This window comes from Python bivittatus, unplaced genomic scaffold (genome assembly GCF_059951505.1).
Source record: "Python bivittatus isolate LINGU-HERP-01145 unplaced genomic scaffold, Pbiv_v1 ctg000410_np1212, whole genome shotgun sequence".
NCBI lineage: Eukaryota > Metazoa > Chordata > Lepidosauria > Squamata > Pythonidae > Python > Python bivittatus.
Window position 1 is genome coordinate 15,089,505 of NW_028277067.1, and position 22,443 is coordinate 15,111,947.

A 22,443-nucleotide genomic window follows, 5' to 3' on the forward strand; every position below is an offset into this window, starting at 1 on the left:
AGCACCATCTTTTTAAATAAAACATCTTTTATTTTCTTGTTGAACCACTGTTCTTTGAATTAAAAAAAACCTCAAATAAAAGCTAAATAAAACTTATTTTAAAGTGAAGAGGGGGAAGGAAGGTGGAATCGTGGATCTTGTCTGTATACCTTATAAAAGATGTAAACCTGTTTTCAACTGTTCCTCTTTTGTGTGATAACTTTGAACCTTTTAACGTGTGCAGACAAAGGAGGGGGGAGGACAGGAGAGGAGGCCAAGGGAGGCATATATGGGGGAAGGGGTATCCAAAAAAATGATCAAGGTGCAATGAAGAGAGGAATGGTTAATACTTTCTTTGGTTTTTAGGTCAATGTAATGCCCCAGAAATGGAAGGAAGGCCAGAGGAATCATAGTACTTTTCTAACATCCCTTCTTCTTTTGACTCTGTATCTTGGTTTTTGGGGATGGGTGGGAAGAGAAGGGAAAACAAAGGATGCTGGATATATTCACAGAATCCATAGTGCAAGTAAGATACCTCAGCACCGGGGAGTTCCCCACCTACTATGTTGTCCACCATCACTCCAGAAGACAATAAAATAAGGGAAAAAGGTATGATTAGGTATGAGTATCTTTTGTTTAAATACTCCAGGGCTCCTTGCAGAGCAAAACCACCTCAACCCCAACCACCTGCCTGCTTGGTGTGTGCCTGAATTACAATCCAAACCACTTGAAATATTCCATGCCATCCTTCTGTTTCCCCGAAACCTGTGCCGTCATTATCTTCAGCTCCCTACACGATTCAGTTCCTTTATTTTTCCCCCCTATCTGCTCCCAATTACAGATCTGTCTCCCCATTGTAGGCATGGAATAGTCCAACCCTTTTTTGTGCCCCCACTTACTTTTAATGCATCACTTCTGTTCTCAAATATTTTCTCCTTCTGACCCATGCCCGGATTGTTCCCGCCCTCTGTGGTATCTTTTCCCTGAGGGGTGAGGACTACTGTATAGACTACACACCCATACACACCCTCAAACCCTCAATTCCCTTACATTTATGGAATATTCCAGCACATCAGCCCTCCTACTCCTTTGGAAGATTTAACATGATCTAATTTGGTCTCCTCCCCCATCCCCCCCTCCAAACAAAGCCTACTAAAAGCCACAGCTGTTTCTTTTATTCCAGATCAGCCTTCCTCAGCCTGGTACCCTACAACTTCATTGAACTAATATATTCATAGCTCCCAAGCAGCTGGTGGGAGTAGATGGAAATTGTAGTTCAATACCTGGACGATGCACTTTGAGGAGGTTTGCCCTAGTTTGGCTCATGGACTTTCCCTCCCCCACCCCGCCAAACCACTCGAATGGTTTGCCCTATTCCACTTTTACTTCCTCTCTGGAAGTAAAACACACAGACCGTATTCTCCCTCTGGATCTTTTGGTCAGCCTGGCAGAGGGAAGTAGGTACAGGACACGTGGAAGCCCTTCTTCTGTGTCACTCAATCTTATGTGGTGGGATGCTCTAGGACTCTGCAGACAGATGCCCACCCAAACCTGCTCTCGTTGTGTATTCTAATAGAGCATGGCACGGTTGCCATGGAGGAACAAGAGCATATCAACATGCTCTGGTGTCAGGGCTTGGCGCTTAGTGTGGATGGCATCCCCAGCGCTGCTGAAGAGCCAACCAGCAGGCACTGAGGTGGCAGGCACGCCTAGGAGCTTGCGGGCTGCCCGGGCCAGCAGTGGGTATTGGGTATGGTGGATCTTCCACCACTGCAGGGGTTCCTGAGCAAGGGCAGATGCTTTGCTGGTCTGGAAGCTGGCTGTCTCCTGCTCGGCTTGCTGATGGGCAGAGCTGATGCCTGGGCCACCACGCATGCTGCAGAGGTCTCCCAGCAGGAATTCGATGCCTGCATCTTGCTTCGGCAACTTGGCAGGGGGCGACGGGGAAGCCACATCGGGCAGGCTGGAGGTCAAGAAGGCAGGGGCCTCGGCCAGGCGGGACACTTCGGCCTTGAGCAAGTGCAAAGTTTCCACCCGGTCAGAATGGCTCAGGAAGTCAAGGCCACGGAACCGGGGGTCCAGAGCGCAGGCCAGGTTGAGGGCCTGGTTAACATCGGGGCTGGAGAAATGGTGGTTCAGTTCTTTCTGGGCTGCTGCTTTGGCTTCGAGGGCCAGGGCAGAGTCCCACTCGCTGGCCACCAAGTGCTTGTAGAGGAGGCTAGTTAACACAGGCTTGACTAGGGCCAGGCTGGAAAAGGGATCTTTGGTAAATGTTGAGGTAGCAATTGCCATGGGCTTGAGAACTTTGACTATATCCTGAAGGGCAGCCCAGTCCTGCGGGTGTAGGGTTGCCTCTCCATCAGGACCGAGCCCTGACAGAGACTTGCTGTATTCCAGCAGACCCTGCAGGACTGTGTAGATGCTGTGCCATTTGCCCCCATCTCTCAGGAAGCGGCTGAGGTGGGCTTGCAAGAGTGGCTCCTGGAACCACAGTTTCTCGTTACGACCTGCCCCAGTCAGCGCCCAAGAGGCCAAGCGACGGAGACGCTCCAGGGCGCTCTGGGCCGCTGGCTGGCCCAGCACTGCTTCCATTGCTGCCCGCAAGGCCTGCCCGATACAAGGCAGGGCTGTCCACCCCAGGGCCGCAGCTGCTTGCTGGGTGGCAGGGCCAAGGCCTCCCACAGTGTACGAGGTGCTCTCACGCACCCCCCACTCTTTGGTGGCCTCAGCCAGAGCTTCCACCAGGCTTTCCGTGCTGGGGTTCTCAGGAATGGGGCGGCTCGAGAGGACCCGGGCCCGGGCTTCAAAGCAGTCATCCACATAGTGCACAGTGAGTGTGAGGTAGGTCAGAGTGCTGCTGTGGTGCCACACATCCAAACTGAGGGAACACTGGGGCAGGGCCCGCACCAGTTCCCAGATTTTCCCTTTCACCTGGGTATACATGTCCTTCAGCACTGTGTGGGCAAGGGCAGCAGCCTCAGGGGGCTTGTAGTTGGGGTCCAGGACTGCTAGTATCTGCCCAAACCCCTCACCTTCTACCACCTCCACAGGCATCAGGTCCAACACGATAAAGTCAGCCACTGCCCGTGTGGTCCGGCCAGGGACTGGAGGCCGGGGAGCTCCAAACTCGCCTGTCCCAGCTACTCCTTTGTCGAGGGTGGCAGCCTGCGTCCCAACGAGCTGGTTGTACTCACAACGATGCTTGTAAATGAGATGTTGGCGCAAGTTGGTGGTGTTTCCACTGTAGCTCAGCCGGACTCCACACAGCTTGCAGATGATCTTGCTCTTGTCGAGGATGCGGCCGTAAGCATCCCCCTGGAAGCCGAAAAATGTCCAGTAGCGGCTTTGAGCCCTGCCCAGACCCACCAGGTTTTGTGTCCCTTCCAGCAGGGGAAAGGTGCTTCCTCCCACAGGGAGGCCCGGCTTGTGGAGGGGCAGGAAGGAAGAGGCAGTGGCGTCTCCACACAGGTACTGGGTACGTGAGGAAGGAGCATGGGCAGCTGGCGGTGGCGACTGGGTCTTGACATGCAGCTCTTGGAAGAGTTTCATCAGCAATTCTTTCTCGCCAAATTCATATTTGAAATGCTCACCTGTGGGGGAATGGGAGAGATTGCATCACAGGGAAAAGAGCCCCCCCTATATTTGAAGAGTGCAATTCCTGGATGTTTCTTCTTTCTGAGCACTAGAGCACTACCAATTTTGATAGGCTTGTCTGTCCTTTTTCCTGCAACAACCTTCAAAGGCTGAAGTCCCTTCTCTACATTTGCAGATCTGGGGATATGTGCAGTCCTTCACTTAAGTTTCAAAACTCTGCGGTGAGCAAGCAGGGCAGACATCTGGCTAGAGGAATCTACTTTTACTTGTATGGAGAGGGAAAAAGACAGAAATAGAGAGAGAGAAGATGGATGGCCGTATCAACGTCTGATTTTGACCTTGTCCACAACTAGGTTAAGCACCACTGGGAATTGTCATTGGCAATTCTCAGATGATTCCCATGAATAGGGAGCTACCATTACCCAGTGCCTGCAACACCATTAGACAGCCCAGACAGACTTTCCACGTTAAAACAAATAAATACAAATGTAAAAATGGCTGAAAACTCACAATAGCCAAATCATGCAGAGCTCTGCTTTCATATGGGATTCTGTAACATTAATTAAAAAAAATGAAAAAAGGAGTTTTTTTGGTGTCCAGTAGCACTGCATAACTACATGTAATGTCCATTGCCTATAAAGATAGCTGACCCCCAGCCCAAGAGAATGTGACCCCAACAAGAAAAAACCCCTTCATTTTGCTTTAAAGAATTAGGATGCTAAGTCCATCAAGTTAAAAGGGAAGAAGTGAAGCAGGAAAAGCCTCCATTAGCCTGGACTTTGTTTTAAAGTTGTTTATATTTTGGATCTAGGAGGAAAAGAGCCCAGGAACAAATGTTTAGGGGTGCCATCAGCCAAAACCAATCCACATTTTTTCCCAATGTATCCTGAAATCCAGATAATTGAATTAATTGAGTAAACCAGTGTTTCTCAACTTCAGCATGCTGGCTGGAGGAATTCTGGGAATTAAAATCCACACATCTTAATGTTGCTGAGGTTGAGAAACACTGGACTAAACCCTGAATACAGTAAGTGTGGTGTGTGAATACAGTCATCCAGTAAGCTTGTTAAATCAGGCGTGTATAAGCTTTTTCTAGTGAGGCTGAATTCCCTCAAGATATTTGTTGGGGGTCACATGGTGAAAAGAGCTGAAGCAAACGGATGGGTCTAGAGCTAAAAGTGGGTGGGAGATACTCATTTGCCCTATTTGGATGACAGGGTACAAACTTAAAAAACTGCATTAATTGACCCACAGTTGGCAATGTTTGGAGCTAAACCAACCTTTCTAGTGAAGTAACATCACCTGTGTTGTGTGAACTATTTACTACAGAAGTAACTCTCCTAACGTCTGCAATGAAGTACCAGAGAGCCGACCCTCCCCGCTAAAATTCTGACGTCCATGATTGAGATGAAGCCTAGAGAGGCCCTGCTTTTGCCTTTTACCCTCCATAACCAGGAAGTCTGCAAGAGAAAAAGGGGCAGAAATGGATGGGAATATGACTCTACCTATACCAGCTGTGCTGGTCCAACCCAACTGCACTGTTTTCCCACTCTCGGAGAGGAAAAAAAATAACAGAAAGTGGAGAGGAAAGTGACAACCTTCTTAGCCCCTTTTGTGGCAGCTGAGAAGATAAAAATAGGGCTGCCAAATAACTATTTGAATAATTAAGGATTGTGAGTACCCAGCATACAAAGGTGAATCACTGAACTGGGAGAACAAATGATTGGATCATTCCTGTTGTGTGAACAAGGTTATTATTTTCTTAACAACTTATTTTTTCTTTTTTCCATAATAGGCAGCAAGGAAGGGACAAAACCTTTTCCAGAGACCTAAGCTAATCTCTTCCGGAAGCTTGGAAATTAAGCAGTTTGTCTACTTCTGTGTTAAATATACAGGGAGTTCTCGCTTAACTACCACAATAGGGACTGGAAAATTTGTTGTTAAGTGGGCCAGTCGTTAAGCAAGACATTATGTGACCACATCCGTTTTTACAACATATTCTGCGGCGGTTGTTAAGCGAATCACAGTGGTCATTAAGCAAATCATGCGGTTAAGCAAATCACATGGTTCCCCATTGATTTTGCTTGCTGGAAGCCAGCTGGGAAGGTCGCAAATGGTGATCAAGTGATCCTGGGACACTGCAACTGTCGTGTGAGTTGCTTGCCGAGTGCCTGAGTTGCGATCACGTGACTGCGGGGGCACTGCGACGGTCGTAAGTGCAAGGACTGGTTGTAAGTAGCTTTTTTCAGAGCTATTGTAACTTCAAATGGTTGCTAAACACATGGTCGTTAAGCGAGGACTACCTGTACCCCTGACTGAAGTGCAGGGTCATTGGATGTATTTGAACACAATTACTAATGGTGAAATGGTGTGTAAGATAGATAGATAGACAGGTAGGTAGATACATAGATAGATAGATATAGAGATATAGATATTCTTATTGATCTTCATTCTTTTGTTTATGTTTGAATGTGTGCGCACATACATATTAAAAAAGAGGAAAATGTTGATTGCTTAGCTATCAGTCATCCTCTATCCCCCCTAGCCATGCTAGGGATGCCCTAACACGCATTTTGCACTCACCAGGAAATGTAATCCCTGACAATTCTTTTTCTGTCAAAGGATGATGAGTGAAACCCTATCTTACTCCTTACTCAGGATACACATTATTGGGCTGCAATTTGATGCTGTGGTTGCTGTTAAAATTTGGTATCAAAACTTATTACTTTGAATGCCTTATGTTTCTTTCACTTTATGAGCGTCTAAATATGTTTAATTTTTATTCTTGGAAAATCACAATTTTGTGGGAGATTTTTTGGCTTGGCCAGGGCCCAAATTTTGATCCTGCTCCTGTTGATGCTTTTTTTTTTTTTTCTGCAGCCCTAAGTCTCCAAAGAATCTTCTACCCTTGGTCTACTTGAGACAATATACATACTGCAGCCCACAAAGATAGGGCCCCCAGAGACCCCAACAATCTGTCACCAAATCGCCACTTTTAATATGACAGAAAAGGAAAGTTACGGAGTGTACACCTGGAAAGCAATCACATTAACTGCATTTAATTTTAAATAAAGTGACATGTAAAGAAAACAACACTTAGCTTAATTCTTTAGCTCTACCCACTGCTATTGCGCTCCTGATGTAGAAAATATGGTGCCCCCATGGTCTCAATAGTTTAACCCAGCTTGCCATATTCTTTTAAAAAACCTGAATGGCTGCTATGAGCAAGGGAAACAAGGGGGCTTCTCCCCCTCCCCTCTTTTGCTTACCTAAGCGCAGTCCTAAAGTACGGGCATATTCCTCTCCTATCCACACCAGCAGCTCTGTGTCAGCAGGTATAATTTGGCAGACACGGTAGTAGATGTAACCCCGGTACTGGAATACAGTTAGGTTCTGTTCATCCTCAGTGGAGGCACATGCCACATATCTGCAAGGAGAACAGGGATGATGAGTCACTCCGGTTGGGGGAGGTGTTGGGTTTTACTTCTTGGTTGTTATACCAGCAGTAGTTGCAGATGATGTCTCCAGGGAACTATGGGCCTAGTGGGTTTTAAGAAGGACTCTCCTATGACTAAGGAAGCACCTTCTTTAAGGAATGGTTTGGGCTAATTTGGAATCCCCAAGGACCTCACCTGACAGTATTCGGATTGAAGGCACAAGGGGTGAGGCAATGACAACACTGCATCATAAAAATATGGTGCGACAAAATGAGAATTAAGCATTCACGTATTTCCTTGGACCTGCTCAGTTCTGCTTTAGTAGAAAATTAAAAGGGCAAAATCTCACTTATCCCTATCCTCCCCTCTATGTCCTCCCATGGATCACCAACATCTCACAATACCTCCAGTGAGATTTTGGCACACTTATGCAAGATCTTGAGACAAGTTGGCAATTATTTATTTGCTTTCTCTCTGTGCTGTTATCCGATGGGGTCAGAGATTCCCAAAGATTGCTGTCTTCTGCAGGAGATGTCATAAAAATTGAAATGGTGATCATTTCCCTTGCAGTTTCTTCTGGGCTTCCCTCACAGGATACTCACCTCATCCAGTTGGATTTGGAATCATCAGATGCATCAATGAAAAAATAGGAGCCATTGTCCCGTACCTGGAGAGGGAGTGGAAGGAACAGACAGATCCAATCAAACCCTGCCCACAATTTCTACCTTTACTTTACAATTTGCTTGGGGACTTTAGGCTGGTTGTGGGCAACCTAGAGCCAAGGGAAAAAAGGGCTCAAGAAGTAATGGAGCGCCATCTGCAGTGGATCTGAAAAATTCCATCTATCTTAAAGCAGGGATAGGGAAATCAGGCTTCACAGAGGACCTAAATATTAGAGTTACTTACTACACCACCAAGGTTCACCAACAAAGCTATGCACAAAATAGTGGCTAGGAGAGGAAGAGAGAGATTTGAAATGGCAGCTTGTGAGTATTGTAGAGCAAATTGTACCACTCAAAGTCCTCCTAGTGTATGCAGATACAGGTGAACATCTAGCACAGATGAGATGGTTACTAGAACCCAATGTAGCTTCAGCCCTCCCCTCACTTCATTATGGGCTTTTGTCTACTCAGCTTATTGGGGAAATTGATTCTGTATTTGTTACTCACGATCCCTGAATCCTCCTTCATGGCTGTGCTTCTCTGGAAGGAATATTGTGGATCATGAGTGCTCAGAGCACATTGTTTTCTACCTGGGACAATGAGGCTGCTGGCACTTGTGAGTGTGACCCCCCCCTCCCCAAACAGCTTCTGAACTGTCACGAATGCTTGCAGTATTCTTGGGGAGAGGGTGCGGACCTGCTAGTGAAAATACCACTCTTCAAATCCTGCAGGCGTACCTTTTCAAGCTTCCTCTTTAAAAGGCAACTGCAAGACAGCACAGCAGGGTTTCCTAATACTTGGTTTTAAACTGTAAATCTTTTGTTTGGGTGCATTTTATTTTCTTCTTCATCTTCTGTATAAAATACATTCTTGGAACTCTCCTCTTCCTCTTGAATTGTACTTGGCTAAGTAAAAAAAAAGTGGGGGGAGAGAGGGTCTTCTCTGAAAACACACAACTGACTATGGCAGTATTGCATAAGAGAAAGGCTGCTGGCTTTGGACTGGGGATCCCAGATTCAAATCCCCAAGCTCCTTTTACTCTTTTCCAGCATAAGCTGCGTGTGTTCCCAGGGGGCCCTTAGTGCTACCAAGCAGAAGATACTAAACAGCTATTGCCTCTTTCACTCACTAAAGGGTAAGGAAAAAAAAAAAAGGAAAGAAACAGCAAAGGGAAAATATATGAGAAATATAAGTAGAAAATTCTTTGATCTGGAGGATTCCTCTGCTAAATTCCTCCTCTTGCCCAGAAGCATCCTGTCTTCTGAGGTTGTTGAGAACCTAAACTGAGGAGGATGGGAAGAGAACATACGTCAGGAGAGCAGTCTGATCACCCTTTTTTGGTGGTCTCTACAAGACTATAGACTGGTGATATCATGGGAGTGGCTGCCATTAACATTTTCAGGCAAAATGGGTACTTTATGCTGCCCACTCCAGGGGCTATTTTTCAGAGGGCTTCAGAGATCCATTTTATTCCTTAAGGCCCAAATGTTTATTCCCTCCTGGGTGTGCTCTAAGCAGACAAAGAGGGGTGCTGGAATGGCTTGTGGGCTGTATAGCTCTGGTGTATAGCATAGGGACTGCATTCACCTCACCATTGAGTCAAATGTGGTCTCTGTGCTCTCTTAGAATATGCTGCTCACCACCAATAAGCCTCCAAGCTGCCTGTGTCTCATCTGTCATAACCTGTGCCTACGATTGTGTGTTGGTGCAAATATGAGAATAGTGGTAGGGATTTTGTTCATACCTTACTAACTGTATTTTAAACCTGGGACTCAGCCAAGATGTGAACGGATACAGATCATTATAAAAGGGTGTGTACATGTTTTAAAATGTGTAACCTAAGCAACTTAAAACAATATTAAACTTTCATTTTCATCCCCCATCCACTTTTAAAGTATTCATGTGTGGCCCTGCCTCTTTTGCAGTAGTCCATTCAAAGTGATGTGGTCCTTGACCCAAAGAAAGCTGTGAAGACTTGATCTCCAGGGAGGATGGAAAGCCCACTCTTGGTACCCCCAAGGTTTCAGAATCACTGGCTTTTATTGGTGAGGCTGCAGATCTACTGATAGTCAGAGTAAACACAATGGGTTGGACAAGAAGTCTAACCTGGAAGAAGAAAGTATCTTTGGTTTTTATTCAACCCCAAGTAACATGGAGGAAATTTCCTTCCTTCCTTCCTTCCTTCCTTCCTTCCTTCCTTCCTTCCTTCCTTCCTTCCTTCCTTCCTTCCTTCCTTCCTTCCTTCCTTCCTTCCTTCCTTCTATTTAAGATAAAAACAAAAGAAGGAACAACTGGGCCTATCTATCTCCTGCGTGGACTGACTGATCACTGCTGAACAGAAAAAGAAGTTGAAAATGCAGTAGCACAGCAATGGATTTTTTTCCTCTGCAGGTATTACTTGACGGGGCACTAGGCAAGCAATGGACATGACCAAAGGCAGCAGCAGAAATGAAGCAAGCTAAAGAGGGCAAGGTTTCTCTCCCTCTCTTCTGACCTCTTTTTCCTACACCTTGCTTTAGAGCATCGATTTCTCTCTCCACCTTTTTCTGCTGAGAAAAACAAACAAGTTCTTTTTTGCTGGAAGTCTGAAATAAACCCTCTCAGGCAGTTTGTAAAATTAGATCAAGGGCTACAGATTTTTGGGAGGATTGTCTGAACCCAATCTTTGAGTGGAGAAGGAACCTCATTTCAGAATACTGAAGCCAATGTAAAGGGCCAGTGGGAGATCTTTTTCCCCTGCTAAAGAAGATACCAGCTTCAGAAAAGAAATTCTTCTCAGGACTGCAGGAGAAGAGGAAAGGGTTTGATGTTTGTTTGATATCGGCTCTGATACTATCAGATACATATCAGTGATTAACCTCCCCCATCCCAGTTGATGCCTTTCGCATATTAAAAAACCTTGCATATTTAGCACAAACTCTTATCCTTTGACTATCACAGAATGTTATTTTAAGTTAGAATGGGCACATAAACTTGAAAGAACTCAGTTTTCTATGCTAGCAGTTGTATGGAGGTCCAGCTTGCCAGACAGGCGTATGAAATAAGCTAATTTAAAGGTAGAATTTGCAGCCCCTGGCAGATAGTTAACGCTAATTGGTATTATAGTCCAAAATATCTAGAGCAAGTCTCAGCAATGTGGCATCTATGGGTGGCACTGACTGAAATCATACAAGAGGTCAGAACAGAGTAGGACTTGTGAAATCCTGTGAGATTTGATTATCTCTTAAGACTTGGCATATCTAGTACCAGAAAAAAAGAATGGCAGGTTTGAGATAGCTATGACATCATGACAGCTAAAATTACACAAGCATTTACTCAAATTATTTTTGGTTTTATATAGTAAGACAGGAAATTAATGGAATAGCAGCTTCCTCAACCTGATACCCTCCAAGCATATTGGCCATGCTGCCTATGGATGGTAACTGCAGTCCAGCATCTTTGGATCTGGCACTAGTTTGGAGAAAGGATAAACTCTTATATTTTTATCCCATACTTTGACCAAAGGGTTCATTATGGCAGACGCAACTACCTTATCTGCCACTTAAAAATATATGGAAACCTACTAAAGTGATTGGGCCTGGCTCAGGATCATCCCTAAAACCTTCCTATGTACAGGAATTTGAATCTGGGTTCCTCTGGCTTAAGACCAACAACAGCTTTGATGCCACACTGGATCTCCTTTGCAATGGATAATGCACTGCATTATAGATAAGAAATGGTCAACTATGTCATCCATGTAGCAAAGATTTAGGGCAGTTTGTATAGTGATCTCCTTGAAGAAATCTCAACTTTAATGCAAGTCCTTCAGAATAATCTGTGTAGGTACACACACATATGTTATCTTCTCCTTGTACTTTATCCCATTCGTTGTACTTCCGTGGCCAACCCTGGGGTTGAGAGGGGGCTCTGGCAATATATGCTAACCCCTTAAGCCCTTACTTCCTGCTACAACCCCCCAATAGCTCACTGTTGGTTGCAGCAAGATAGGTAGACTCTTCAAGAGATACATATAAACCTCTTATTTTCCATTCCAATATCTCAATTAAGGCTTGCCCAACACAATGTGGGTAACCAAAGTTAGAGGATGACTGAAACCACCTGCTGCAGGAAATAATAAGGCTAGGGGAAAATTGGGGAAGGGAGTTGGACCCAAACTGGGGACAGACCCCAGGACCCGTGCAATTGCCAAAATGGTGGTATTGCTTTCCACCTCGTTACAATATTACAATTTTTTTACTCCTCAGGCATTTATAGAAATCACATTTTCTTCAAGAACATGATTTTTTCAAATAAAGGGATACACAAAGTTCTACCAGATGACTCTACCAATGGTGAAACATTATGGGATTATTGTACCTTTTCCTCAAAGGTTTTGCTGAGGTAAAACTAAAGCCAAAAAGGCACAAGGTAAACACAGGTTAACTTGAAGTCAGTGATACCTGAAGCTCCTGGATCTATTCTGTGAATGAGGAAGAAAAGCTGCACAATACTGCAAAGCCCTTGTCTAGAAGTGCCCACATTTAATTGAATCAAGGATGTCTGAAATGACTGTTCCCTATCTCTTTTGGAAATTATTTACTGCTGCTACTAATTCAATTCATTTGCTTGGAAGCAAAAGCCGGTCCACACATCTCACAATTTTTTACACTGAGATTGACAAACAAAACAGAGAAACTATGGGCAAATCTCCTTCAATAGTCACCAATTTCCAGATCCAGAAGAAATTTCAAGTTGAGGTCTGTGACTGTGTCCTACAAAGACACCAAGAGTTCTGTATTGTGGTGGACTGGTAGGTGTGTTGTGCATCCAGGTGTGCCTTACCGCCCATGAATAACGGGTGCAGTCACCATGTTCTCGGACCACTTCCCCTTCATAGGGCCCAAAGATGCAGCCACGAGGTAGGGCTGGGAGAGCACTCCACACTCCAAAGCCTCCTTGGGAACGTTCCTTGACCAGAAGTCCCTCAGGCAGGGACAGCAGTGCCCGTGATGGAGCTCTTTCTGGAACAGGTGTGTCAGCCACAAAGGTAGGGGGTCCGTGCTGTGGGCAGGAGTCGCGGAAATAAAGTCGGCAGTCTTCACAGACTGTAGGGAAAGAAAGAAGTTTAAAAAATGGGTCTTGTGGGAACTCTGGGGCAAGCTCACAAAAATGGTGAAGAAAGACCACATACATCACCCAGTGCAATCTGGGGAAATGAGAGATCAATTAATATGCCACAAGACATATTATAGTATATACTTACAACACCTGTCTTACCCCCTGGTTATAGGGCAATATATATATATATATATATATATATATATGTGTGTGTGTGTGTGTGTGTGTGTGTGTGTGTCCCTCAATCTGTGTTTTTTGTGACCTCCCCGAATGCTGAGTTATGATTTCTCATTTCCTAGCACAACACAAATAAGCAACAAAATATTTAAGTCTTCTAGACTTAGCATGGCAAAGACTTAACTGCATTGCTGTTTTGTTCATTGCAACTTTCAGCTGACCATTTTAAATTTTTGAAATGCTGATAGGCCGCCCACCATCTTTAAACTTTAAACTATTAATCTAAGCAACAGAGCAATGCTGAACAGCCAGGAGAGACAATGCCTAATTTAAGAAATAAACAAACAAATGCAGTTCTAACAAGATTTCAGAGAGAACCCTGTCATGATGCCTGACAGATCCCCTGGCTTGGAGAAGACTTGGAAAAAGAAAAGCCCTAAACCAACACTTATCATTAGAAAATCTTGGGAAACAGAATATATCTTGTGATGAGTCCCTGTCTGCCCCAACTTGAGGCTGCGAAGCTTTAGCTTCCTGCTCATAACCATACAAGATCTCAAAGGTGCTTGAACGATGTCCCAAACTCATTATGTTCCATTCCCTCATTCTATGCCTGTGTTCTCTGTGAGCCCTCTATATATGTTAGAATTACAATTCCCAGAATTCCTAGCACATCTAGAGGATAGAAAAGGGTGGGCTGTGCCTCCTACGTCATTTGTATGTCACCTTTGTTGAGGGGTGGTGGTGCTGTCACTTGTTATCATCTTTCTCTTATACGGGGCAGACAGACCCCCATCTGTATGCTTGTGTCAGCATGTGTTCATGTATAAAATGGTCAACTTTTTGTTCATAACGTGCATGCTTTGAAAATGAATTGGAAGAAAGGACTCAGATCTCATACAAGGGCAAGCATAGCATCTCTCTGCTATTCATTAAAACAACCCTTTTTTACATCTTTTCTCAGGATTCTAATGTGAGTCTGAAAAAAAACTGTTTTAGGGAGTCAACTCATTTGTTAACATGACTGTTAATAAAGCTGCATCCTGTTTTAAGGCTTGCACATGAGCTTGAAAATGTCAGGCTGCTTTAATGAACAGCAGAATGGTGCTATGCTCACATGAAGTCTGAAGCACTTCTTTCACATCACTTTTGAAGTCTACACAGCCCAAGCATTTCCCCCCATATTATTATCTAGAGATGATGCAAAAGCAGAATTAGCAAATGCGACCCAACCACTCACCTCATACTCAGATGATCATAAGTCAGAGAAGGTTTTCAAAACTTGGTCATTCTCATTCCCATTCCCGACCCAGGTACAATATGGCTGAGTTCACTCAACTAGGGTAAAAAGGGGTGGGCAGTTTGTGGTTCAGTGAGTTGTGGGAACCAGCCTGTTAATCAATCACTGAGAAACTAGTGAACAAATACACTACTGTAGTAAATACTGTGGATTTCTTTGCTCAAAGAAATGGACTGCGGATACTCTGAAGGGGTTGAAAATAATTTTACTTGTAACTCACAGAGCAGCTCATCCTCCAGATGGGTGCAGGCATCCTCAGCCACTTGCATGGTGTGAAGGGTTGGGAAATCTGCAAAATAATGAGAGAGAGGAGATACATTTTCCCCATTTCTTTCCTTAATTTGCAGTGTCCTGAACAAAACACCAAGATGTCCTTACTGCATTCCTACATCATGCAGAGAAAATATCTGAAAAGCCCCTTTCCTGGCACAAACACTTACAGCTTGTTCTCCTCCCCAAATGTAACACTAGCCCCCAATCCAATCTCTCTGCCAAGTGATATAAGCCTTCCTTTTTCTTAGAGCAGCAATCCTCCCCTCCCTCTAAAATCATACATTTCTCCTACCTTCCCCCCTCCCTGCTCCATTTCTTTGGCACAACTAATGTCACAGTTAAACCTTCCCTTCTAACCTACCTTACCTAACCTTCCCCAGATGCATCGGATTACAATTCCCATCACTCCCAGCCAGCATGTTGGCAATGGCCAGCTACCCCAATATCACATTCTAACCTGACTCTTCTACTTTCCAGAGTCCACTGCATCCCCCAGCCAGATACAAATCCACCATATTAGATCATCCACCAAACAGCAAGACCCCATTCCCTCTCCACCTTTTATTAAGAAGAAGTCAACTCCCCAAATTAACTTTTGGGAAATGAGGTACAAACATCTGTACCTCATTTCCCCCAAGAAAGCTCAGTTACCAAAGATTTAGGGCCTGGATTGAGAACCGCCAGACACCTGCTGAGATCAACAGGCACAGTCCCCCATCTCCTCTGCCATCTACGCCGCTCCAGTTTTCCCATCTGATGCTACCCCTTCCTCTTCCCCTGCCCCCACCCCAGCATGCAAAATCCCAGAGCATCATCCCCAACCTGGCGCTCTCAGATGTGGGACTTCATGTCTCATCATCCCTGCCCATGCTAGCAGGGGACGATTGGGTTTGTATTCCACGTACCCCGAACTGGGGACAGCTGCTCTCTCTATTCTAGGGGCAGCCACCTACATCAGCCAAGCGAGATCTTTCTCCCAAATCAATACGGGTCTTCCCGCCCCAAGGCAGGCAGCTGTTGCGACTCTCCTCCCACCCGCAGCATCAAAGAACAACCCTTCTCGCCGTCCCGCTCCTTCCCCGCATCCGAACAGAAAGGAAACCCCAACAAATTGCGACGTATCGCTTCTCTTGCCCTGCCTGGGCGGAGTTGGATCGATGCCGCTGCGGCAGCTCCTCCCGGCGGGCGCCTCGTGGAAAGGATCGCGGCGCACCGGCAGACAGGGGACGCGCACGCGCACTCCGAGGAGGGGGGCGGCCAGGCGACCCTCGCGCGCCGTTCTCCTCCCTCCCCGCTCGAGCCCGCGAACCTGCCCGCCGCGCGACACCGGACTCAGGCGCGTCGACGGTCCATCGTTGAGCGCAAGGGTGCAACCACTTTCCTTCTGTGACAGCTCAGCCTCGCCAATCAAAGGTCGTTTCGGGGCGGGTGTGTCCAATGAGAGCCCCGCCGGAGTTTTTGCTCAGCCAATAAAATACTTTATTGATGCCAAGATCGGCCCTGGCAAGGCGGGTTGTTTGAGTTGCTTCCGATGGATTCACTGGACTGGAATGAGGAGGAATGGCGGAGCTTTGTGTCTCGGGAAGCGGCACATAGAAACGTTGGGACCAATGGGAGAGAAGAGTCGATAAAGGGGTGGGGCCATGACCTTTTTAGTGTAATAAGAAAGAGATTTTTGTTAAACAGTAGGTGGCGCTACTCGGCCGACTCTATTTGGGCTTGGAAGCTAAACAGATCAAAGCCCGGTTGCACTTGGATGGGCAGTCCTAAAATCACAGGAACGTTGAAAAAAGCAACAGCAAACCCTTTCTGTATTTTCTAAGATGTGTCCGTATAGTCACCAGAGCTGAGTTGCCGTTGAAGAACACAGCCTGAGGAAGAGGAACGGAAGCCATGAATCAAATGGACAGTGGGGCTGGAGAGAACAGGTTTGGCAGTTTTTGCACAACATACAACCCTACATTTGCACAACATGCTAAACTTCTTTTTAACCTTCTCTTTCTTCTTTCATTTTTTGTTCAAACCCAGCCCTTCTGTTCAAACTCTGCATTTGAAGACTGACATGCCATGATTTTCATTCCTCCCTACTTTGACACCCTGAGAAATGCAAAGATCTCCATTGGCCAATCTGTGCTGTCTTTCCACTCATGTTGATTAATAGGAGTGTGCAAAGAATGTTGTGCAATTGGTGACACGGCCTCCAGGGTAACAAAAGTCCATTTGTCCCCACCTCAGACAAAAAGAAAGCGCCTTAACTAGGCTGTGCTCAAATGCTGCTGTGAGATGGAAAGCTACCTTGCTACCATCCCTCTGCTGCCCTTGCTTAACAACCGTGACTGGGATTGGCAACCCCATTGCTAAGCAACTCAGTTGTTAAGTGAGACATCATGTGACCTCGATGAACTTATGACCTCACTTCCGCCACAGTTATTAAGCGAATCACCTGTGGGTGTTAAGCAAGACATCATGTGACGGTGACTTGTGATTTTACTGCTGGCTTCTCCATTGACTCTACTTGTCGGAAGCTGGCTGTGAAGTGTGCAAATGGTGATCATGTGACTACAGGACGCTGCAACTGGTTGTAAATGCCCACCAATTGCAATATGCCTGAATCTCGATAACATGACTGCAAGGATGCTGCGACGGTCGTAAGCGCAAGGACCAGTCATAAGTCTCCTTTGTCAGTGCCGTCATAACTTCGGACAATTGCTAACAGGGCAGTTGTTAAGCAAGGCCTACCTTGTATTTGGAAATGAAGTCTTCAGAAGGTGCAGTGATACCATATTGGTGGTGGTGGGAAAATGGCACAGCAGAGAAGGTAAGAGGATTCAAAATTTCCCACAAATGGAAAAATGGACCAAATTCTGTGGAGTCCCAAAGCAAACTCTGCTTTACTCCAGTTTCAAATAAACTGCAGCAGAAATGGGGGGAAAAATGCTTCAGCTCTCAAAACTGAGGTCCAAGTATTACATAGGCCCAGGGCTCGTTCAAATCAGAGCAGAGACCTTGTGTGGAGGTGCTCTGTGTCCCAAAGTAATTTTTCTTTTCCTTTTTGCTGATACATAGATGGGCTGTGGTTTCTTTCTGTCTTATCAGTGTGAAATTTCTTGGGGAAGTACATTGTTCTTTGTAAGTAGGCAGGCTCCCGTAGTAGCTGGTATAAGAGATGTGCCACCTGACATAGTTTCCCTACCTTTCCCCTATGAAATTCTAAAAAAATTGCAGTGAAGATTAGTGGCTGGAAGTTGTCCTAAAAAAATCATATGAGATGATTTCCTGCTTTTAAAGTCTTCCCCTCCCAACTTTCAGACTGACTATAAGCCAGATAGAACCACTATATGTTTGTATCTTCAAAAAGGTCTCATACAGTATTTTCTATAGGTCCTAAACAGATTGGTGACTTTAGTGTATACCAGTGTTGTCCAAACCTGGCCACTTTAAGATGAGTGGACTTCAACTCCCAGAATTTCCCAGCCAGCATGGCTGGCTGGGGAATTCTGGGAGTTGAAGTCCACTCATCTTAAAGTGGCCAAGTTTGGACAACACTGGTATATACTATACTCCTTTGTACTTATGCATAAGGTCTCTTCCCCCCACCCCCGCCCTTTGCCAAATGTTTAACCAGCTCATTTCAATGGGAAACCAATGGTTAAAATAAACCATCCTGTGGATACTTTTCCACACCCTTCAGTGTACTAGGGATGTTTTTGGAGCAGAAAATTATTTGTCAACCTTTTTCATCTTTCTGTACTATCTCTACTTAGCTATATTTAGCAATGGATCATCTGTGCTTGGACCATGAATGGCAAAAATGTTTGAAGATAACACTGGGCAATCTAGGAACATAGATAACAGATTAAAAATAAAGCTTATCTTTTTATTATGTTTGGTGTTGGGGAAGACTCCTGAGAACGCCATGGGCAGCCCATGTTGGCGGGGCAATTTTGGGAGCTGAAGTCCACACTTATTAAAGTTGCCAAGTTTGAAAAACACTGATCTAAATCCTTCAGTTCAATTATCTTTTAATCATAAGATGAAATTTTCTGAAGAGCCAGTGTGGGTAGTAGTTAAAGTGCTGGATTAGGACGGTGAAGATTCAAGTTTAAGTCTACCCTCAATCGCAGAAGCTTATGGGGTGACGTTGTATCACTATTACCTTTCAACCTAAACTCCCAGAATTGTAGAGAAATCTGGAGAGGAGAAAACCATAGATACTGTCTTGAGTCCTGGAGGAAAAGTGAGTATAAATCTAGCTCATAAAAATAAACAATTTTTTCTCTATAACTACCCAGGTGGAGTCATAAAGACTTAAAAACATGCTGAACCCAAATAGTTCTGGAATTTTTGGACACAGAGGTTGGGCAATGCCCTTCCCAAGTGACTCTGGGACACTTTTACCTATGTCTCCTCAGCAACTTCTTTGCAAATTTAGCAGATCTGGTGAAGAAAGCAGAAAACAAGTAGCTTAATTAGAAATAGTGTTTTGTTTTGTTTTGTTTTTTAAATTAGCAATGTAGCTCTTGTTCTCAGATCACAAGGGCCCAAAGCTATGCATACATTAAAACTGAAAGGATGGGACACCTCTGACATCTAGTGGACAAATGGATGTTCTGTGGTCTCCTATTGAAAAGGCAACGAAACCGTTCATTTGAGATGAGACTGTGCAAATACAACATACATTTTTAAATGCATTATAATCTGGAAGAGATGCACAGTTAACTTCAAATAACATATCATAATGATGGATGCATTTCCACTTATAATCACACTTTGCGCGTGAGAAAAGAATTAAAGCGTTTAGAATAATCTTCAACTGGGTGATGACTAGGTGGGCTGGGTGGGCTATTGTTTGTGTTATGGGAGTTATAGTTCCACCTTTAATTGAGGTTACAAGGCTGATTTGGGGGGTTTAATCCAGAAAAATATGATTGAAAGCTAACCCTTGCGTGTTTATTCCAAAGTACTGTATGACTAACTTCCGAATAAATGTGTTTAGGTTTGCAGTGCTGGTTGCCTCAGCACAAGTCTGTAAACTTACTTTTGGCTTGGAGAAAGTGAAAATTCTGAACCCAGTGGCCAGCTGCATCAAAAAAGGATAGTGTGGTCAGATCAGGTTGAGATAGTTGAACAAGTCTACCAAGCAGCGTCTGGGGAAGATATAAAACCCTTGTGACATCCTCTTTTAGGATAATCGAGGCACCCCAAATGCAAAAGTCTATTTGAGATTAACATACAAAAAGCAATGTCTCTTAAGAAGAGTTCTTAAGACTACTTTATCAATGCCACCTAGCCAGGATTTTATTATTTATCTGTTCAGGACTGTGGTTTTCTAGTACTGACGCCAAGGATAGAGCAAAGAAGCTGGAGCAACCAGCTGTGGGGAAATAAAGTTAAGGAAGGGCAAGAGGCCGAGTCTCTTTTCTCCTCTTTCTCCTTTGCCTGCTTGTCCTCAACTTCAGCTGTTACTTGAAGCTCCATTTTGCTTGGCTTTTTCATGCAAGGAATAGGTGCGTGTCTGCTGCTGTCACGCCCTGGGCAGCTGAAGTCCTGCTGGGCTTCTGTTTACACCACCTCAAAGTTGACTTTGAGTGCAACATTTGGATTCCTGCTGGTTGCTATTGGGGTTGATGGGATGGCTCTGTCTAATTCTGGCTGTATGACCCCTGATTTCTTCTTGACTCTTTTTGTATCCTCAATTTGATACTATGAAATGCCCTGAGAACTTTAGGAGATTTTAGATAAACTGGTAAAGGTCATGGAAAATAACTGCACCTATAAAAGAAAGACAGTTTTTAAGGTCTGTGAGGGCCCAGATTTTGCAAGGGTTTAAAATAGGAGAGACAGGCTGCACCTTTAAAAGATATTTTTTCAGTGTTATGGAGTGGTCACATAATGATGACATTAGAGGAAGCTGGAATGCTACTTTCTGCCTGATCTGCCCCCTTTTTTGTTTTTACTTTCAAAGATGCAGCAAGCCTCTTGAAGATTTAACACCTTTTAAAAAAAAATTCCCTCAGAAAAGCCCAGTAGAAAATTGTTTCCTTGTTATATAACTATTTGTATATTCTTAGAGTATTCAAAGTGCTTCCCATGCATTTTTCCAAATGCAATCCTTATAACTGCAGAAGATTATAAGGTAAATTAGTATGAATGATATTTTTTTTCTTAGTAAGAAAAGAAAATGAAAGAAGCAGTGAAAAAATTATATTCTTTTCTTATTTTTATGTTTCGGCATTTCTATAAAACCTGGGTTCCCTAAGCCTTCCAGTATCAATGGCTCTTTTCGGTCATAATTGATATTGTTCTGTCTATTTAAGGTCCACCATTCAGAGAATGAATTTGTTATTATCATACCTAGGTTCTCCAATATGTCGCTCCTAGGATATTACTCTGCTCATAAATACTCTCCTGAGGGCCAACTAAGGCTCCAGTTTTTATTTTTAAAATGATATTATTAAAAAATTAGGAAATGACATGCTACAAAGCAAGTGGCAGCTTTTGTATCATCTTTAAGAATAAATGTATTTTGGATAACTTTGTCTGCAGTTTTGATTGTAAGTGTATCCATCTGCCCAAAAAATAGATTAAGGGCATAAAAACATTCTGGAGATATAATTAGGTGGTAAAGAACATACTTATCAATTTAGGGTCTTGCAAGTGGGTTTTTTGTGGCCGGCTATGTCCACCAAGGCAAGTGTCCCAGTCATTTTGTGAGAATGTCACTTACTCAAAAGACTGGGGACTCCATTATCTCCATATTACAATGTATACACTCTTCTCTTCTATTGGAATGTATACACAAACACACACATATCACTATTCAATGGGAATGTTGTGTTCTATTGTGGGAGTGCAGTTTGCCATTTCTTCCACCAAGTGGCAAAACTGTTCCATTTTCTTATCCCCCCACCCTTCTTTGAGAAAAATGACCACGTGCAAAAATTCATTCTCTTTATCACATGCTGACTGAGCTGCAGAGGACAAATAAAAAACACTGAAGCAAAGCACGTTGCCTTTAGATTCCAATTTCAGAATATTGAGAATGAAAAGTGACTTTCAACTGTTATCCAGTTAGTGAATTTTGACCAATTAATCAAATTAGTTTTAAATCCAACCAATTGATCTTCATGCCATCTGCTCATGTTAAAGACAACAGGTTAAGGATTTAATAGTTTAACCTATTTCTAGACATTGATTATGTATGTGCAAGAGACACTTTCTTGGAAGATCGATTCCATGCTGTGTGACAATTTCCCAGGCAATATTTGATGGAGGAAAACAGGACATGGTTATTATCTTCATGCCCCACTTTTGACCTTTCTAGAAGCTTCTGCTTGTCCTCTGTGGAAATAGGACACTGGACTAGATAGACTTTTGGTGTGACACTCCAGAGCTCTTTTCATCTTAACAAGAAAACCATCAATAACAATCAACAGATGTCAGAGCCAGTTGTCTCCATTTCAGAAATCTTCTTAATAAAGAGATGATCAAGCAACCAGGAAAAAGTTTACAATTAAGGAAGTGCAAAACATGTTGATCATGGAATGGAATATTCTGAAGAACTCTGGAATGTTTTATTTTCCTCCAGAACATGCTGAGCCTCTTCTTGGATTATGCCATTTGGGGGTGGAGGGGATGGTTTGATGGTCAGCTTGCCCACGGAGCAGTGTGGTCCAGGAGGAGGTTCAGCATGGTTCTCCCAAATATTCTGTTCTTGGATTAACAAATTTTGCATATCCTTAGTTGTAGTTATAAAGCATTGACTGTGAGCCAGTATGGCCCAGTAATTTGGATGTAGAACTCTGTTCATTTCCCACTCAGCAAAGGAAGCACACTTGGGGGCGGGGAGACTGTGGGCTAGTCACTCTATTTTAGCCTTGTCTACCTTATGGGCTTATTGTCAAATAGATAAAAGTGGAGAACT

At 44.1% G+C, this 22,443-nt stretch overlaps 1 protein-coding gene across 4 annotated transcripts in view; it reads right to left on the reverse strand.

Moving 5' to 3' along the window:
* Positions 1–39: 39 nt before the first annotated feature.
* Positions 40–22,443, reverse strand: part of LOC103053198 (E3 SUMO-protein ligase ZBED1-like) — a 43,629-nt gene continuing 21,225 nt past the window's right edge. Inside the window, exons 3-10 of one of the 4 annotated variants that reach the window (XM_025163315.2) lie at positions 19,558–19,666; positions 18,918–18,956; positions 15,342–16,390; positions 14,467–14,535; positions 12,494–12,756; positions 7,613–7,677; positions 6,843–7,000; positions 40–3,569 (exon numbers count right to left, since the gene is read on the reverse strand). In XM_025163315.2, coding sequence (XP_025019083.1) covers positions 1,549–3,569; positions 6,843–7,000; positions 7,613–7,677; positions 12,494–12,756; positions 14,467–14,535; positions 15,342–15,378 — 2,613 coding nt within the window. In that variant the 5' untranslated portion in view covers positions 15,379–16,390; positions 18,918–18,956; positions 19,558–19,666 and the 3' untranslated portion in view covers positions 40–1,548. Of the gene's footprint in view, positions 3,570–6,842; positions 7,001–7,612; positions 7,678–8,409; positions 9,927–12,493; positions 12,757–14,466; positions 14,536–15,341; positions 16,391–18,917; positions 18,957–19,557; positions 19,667–22,443 lie in introns of those variants that run through there. The other 3 variants (XM_025163316.2, XM_007423087.4, XM_088143572.1) reach the window with 3 other exon arrangements.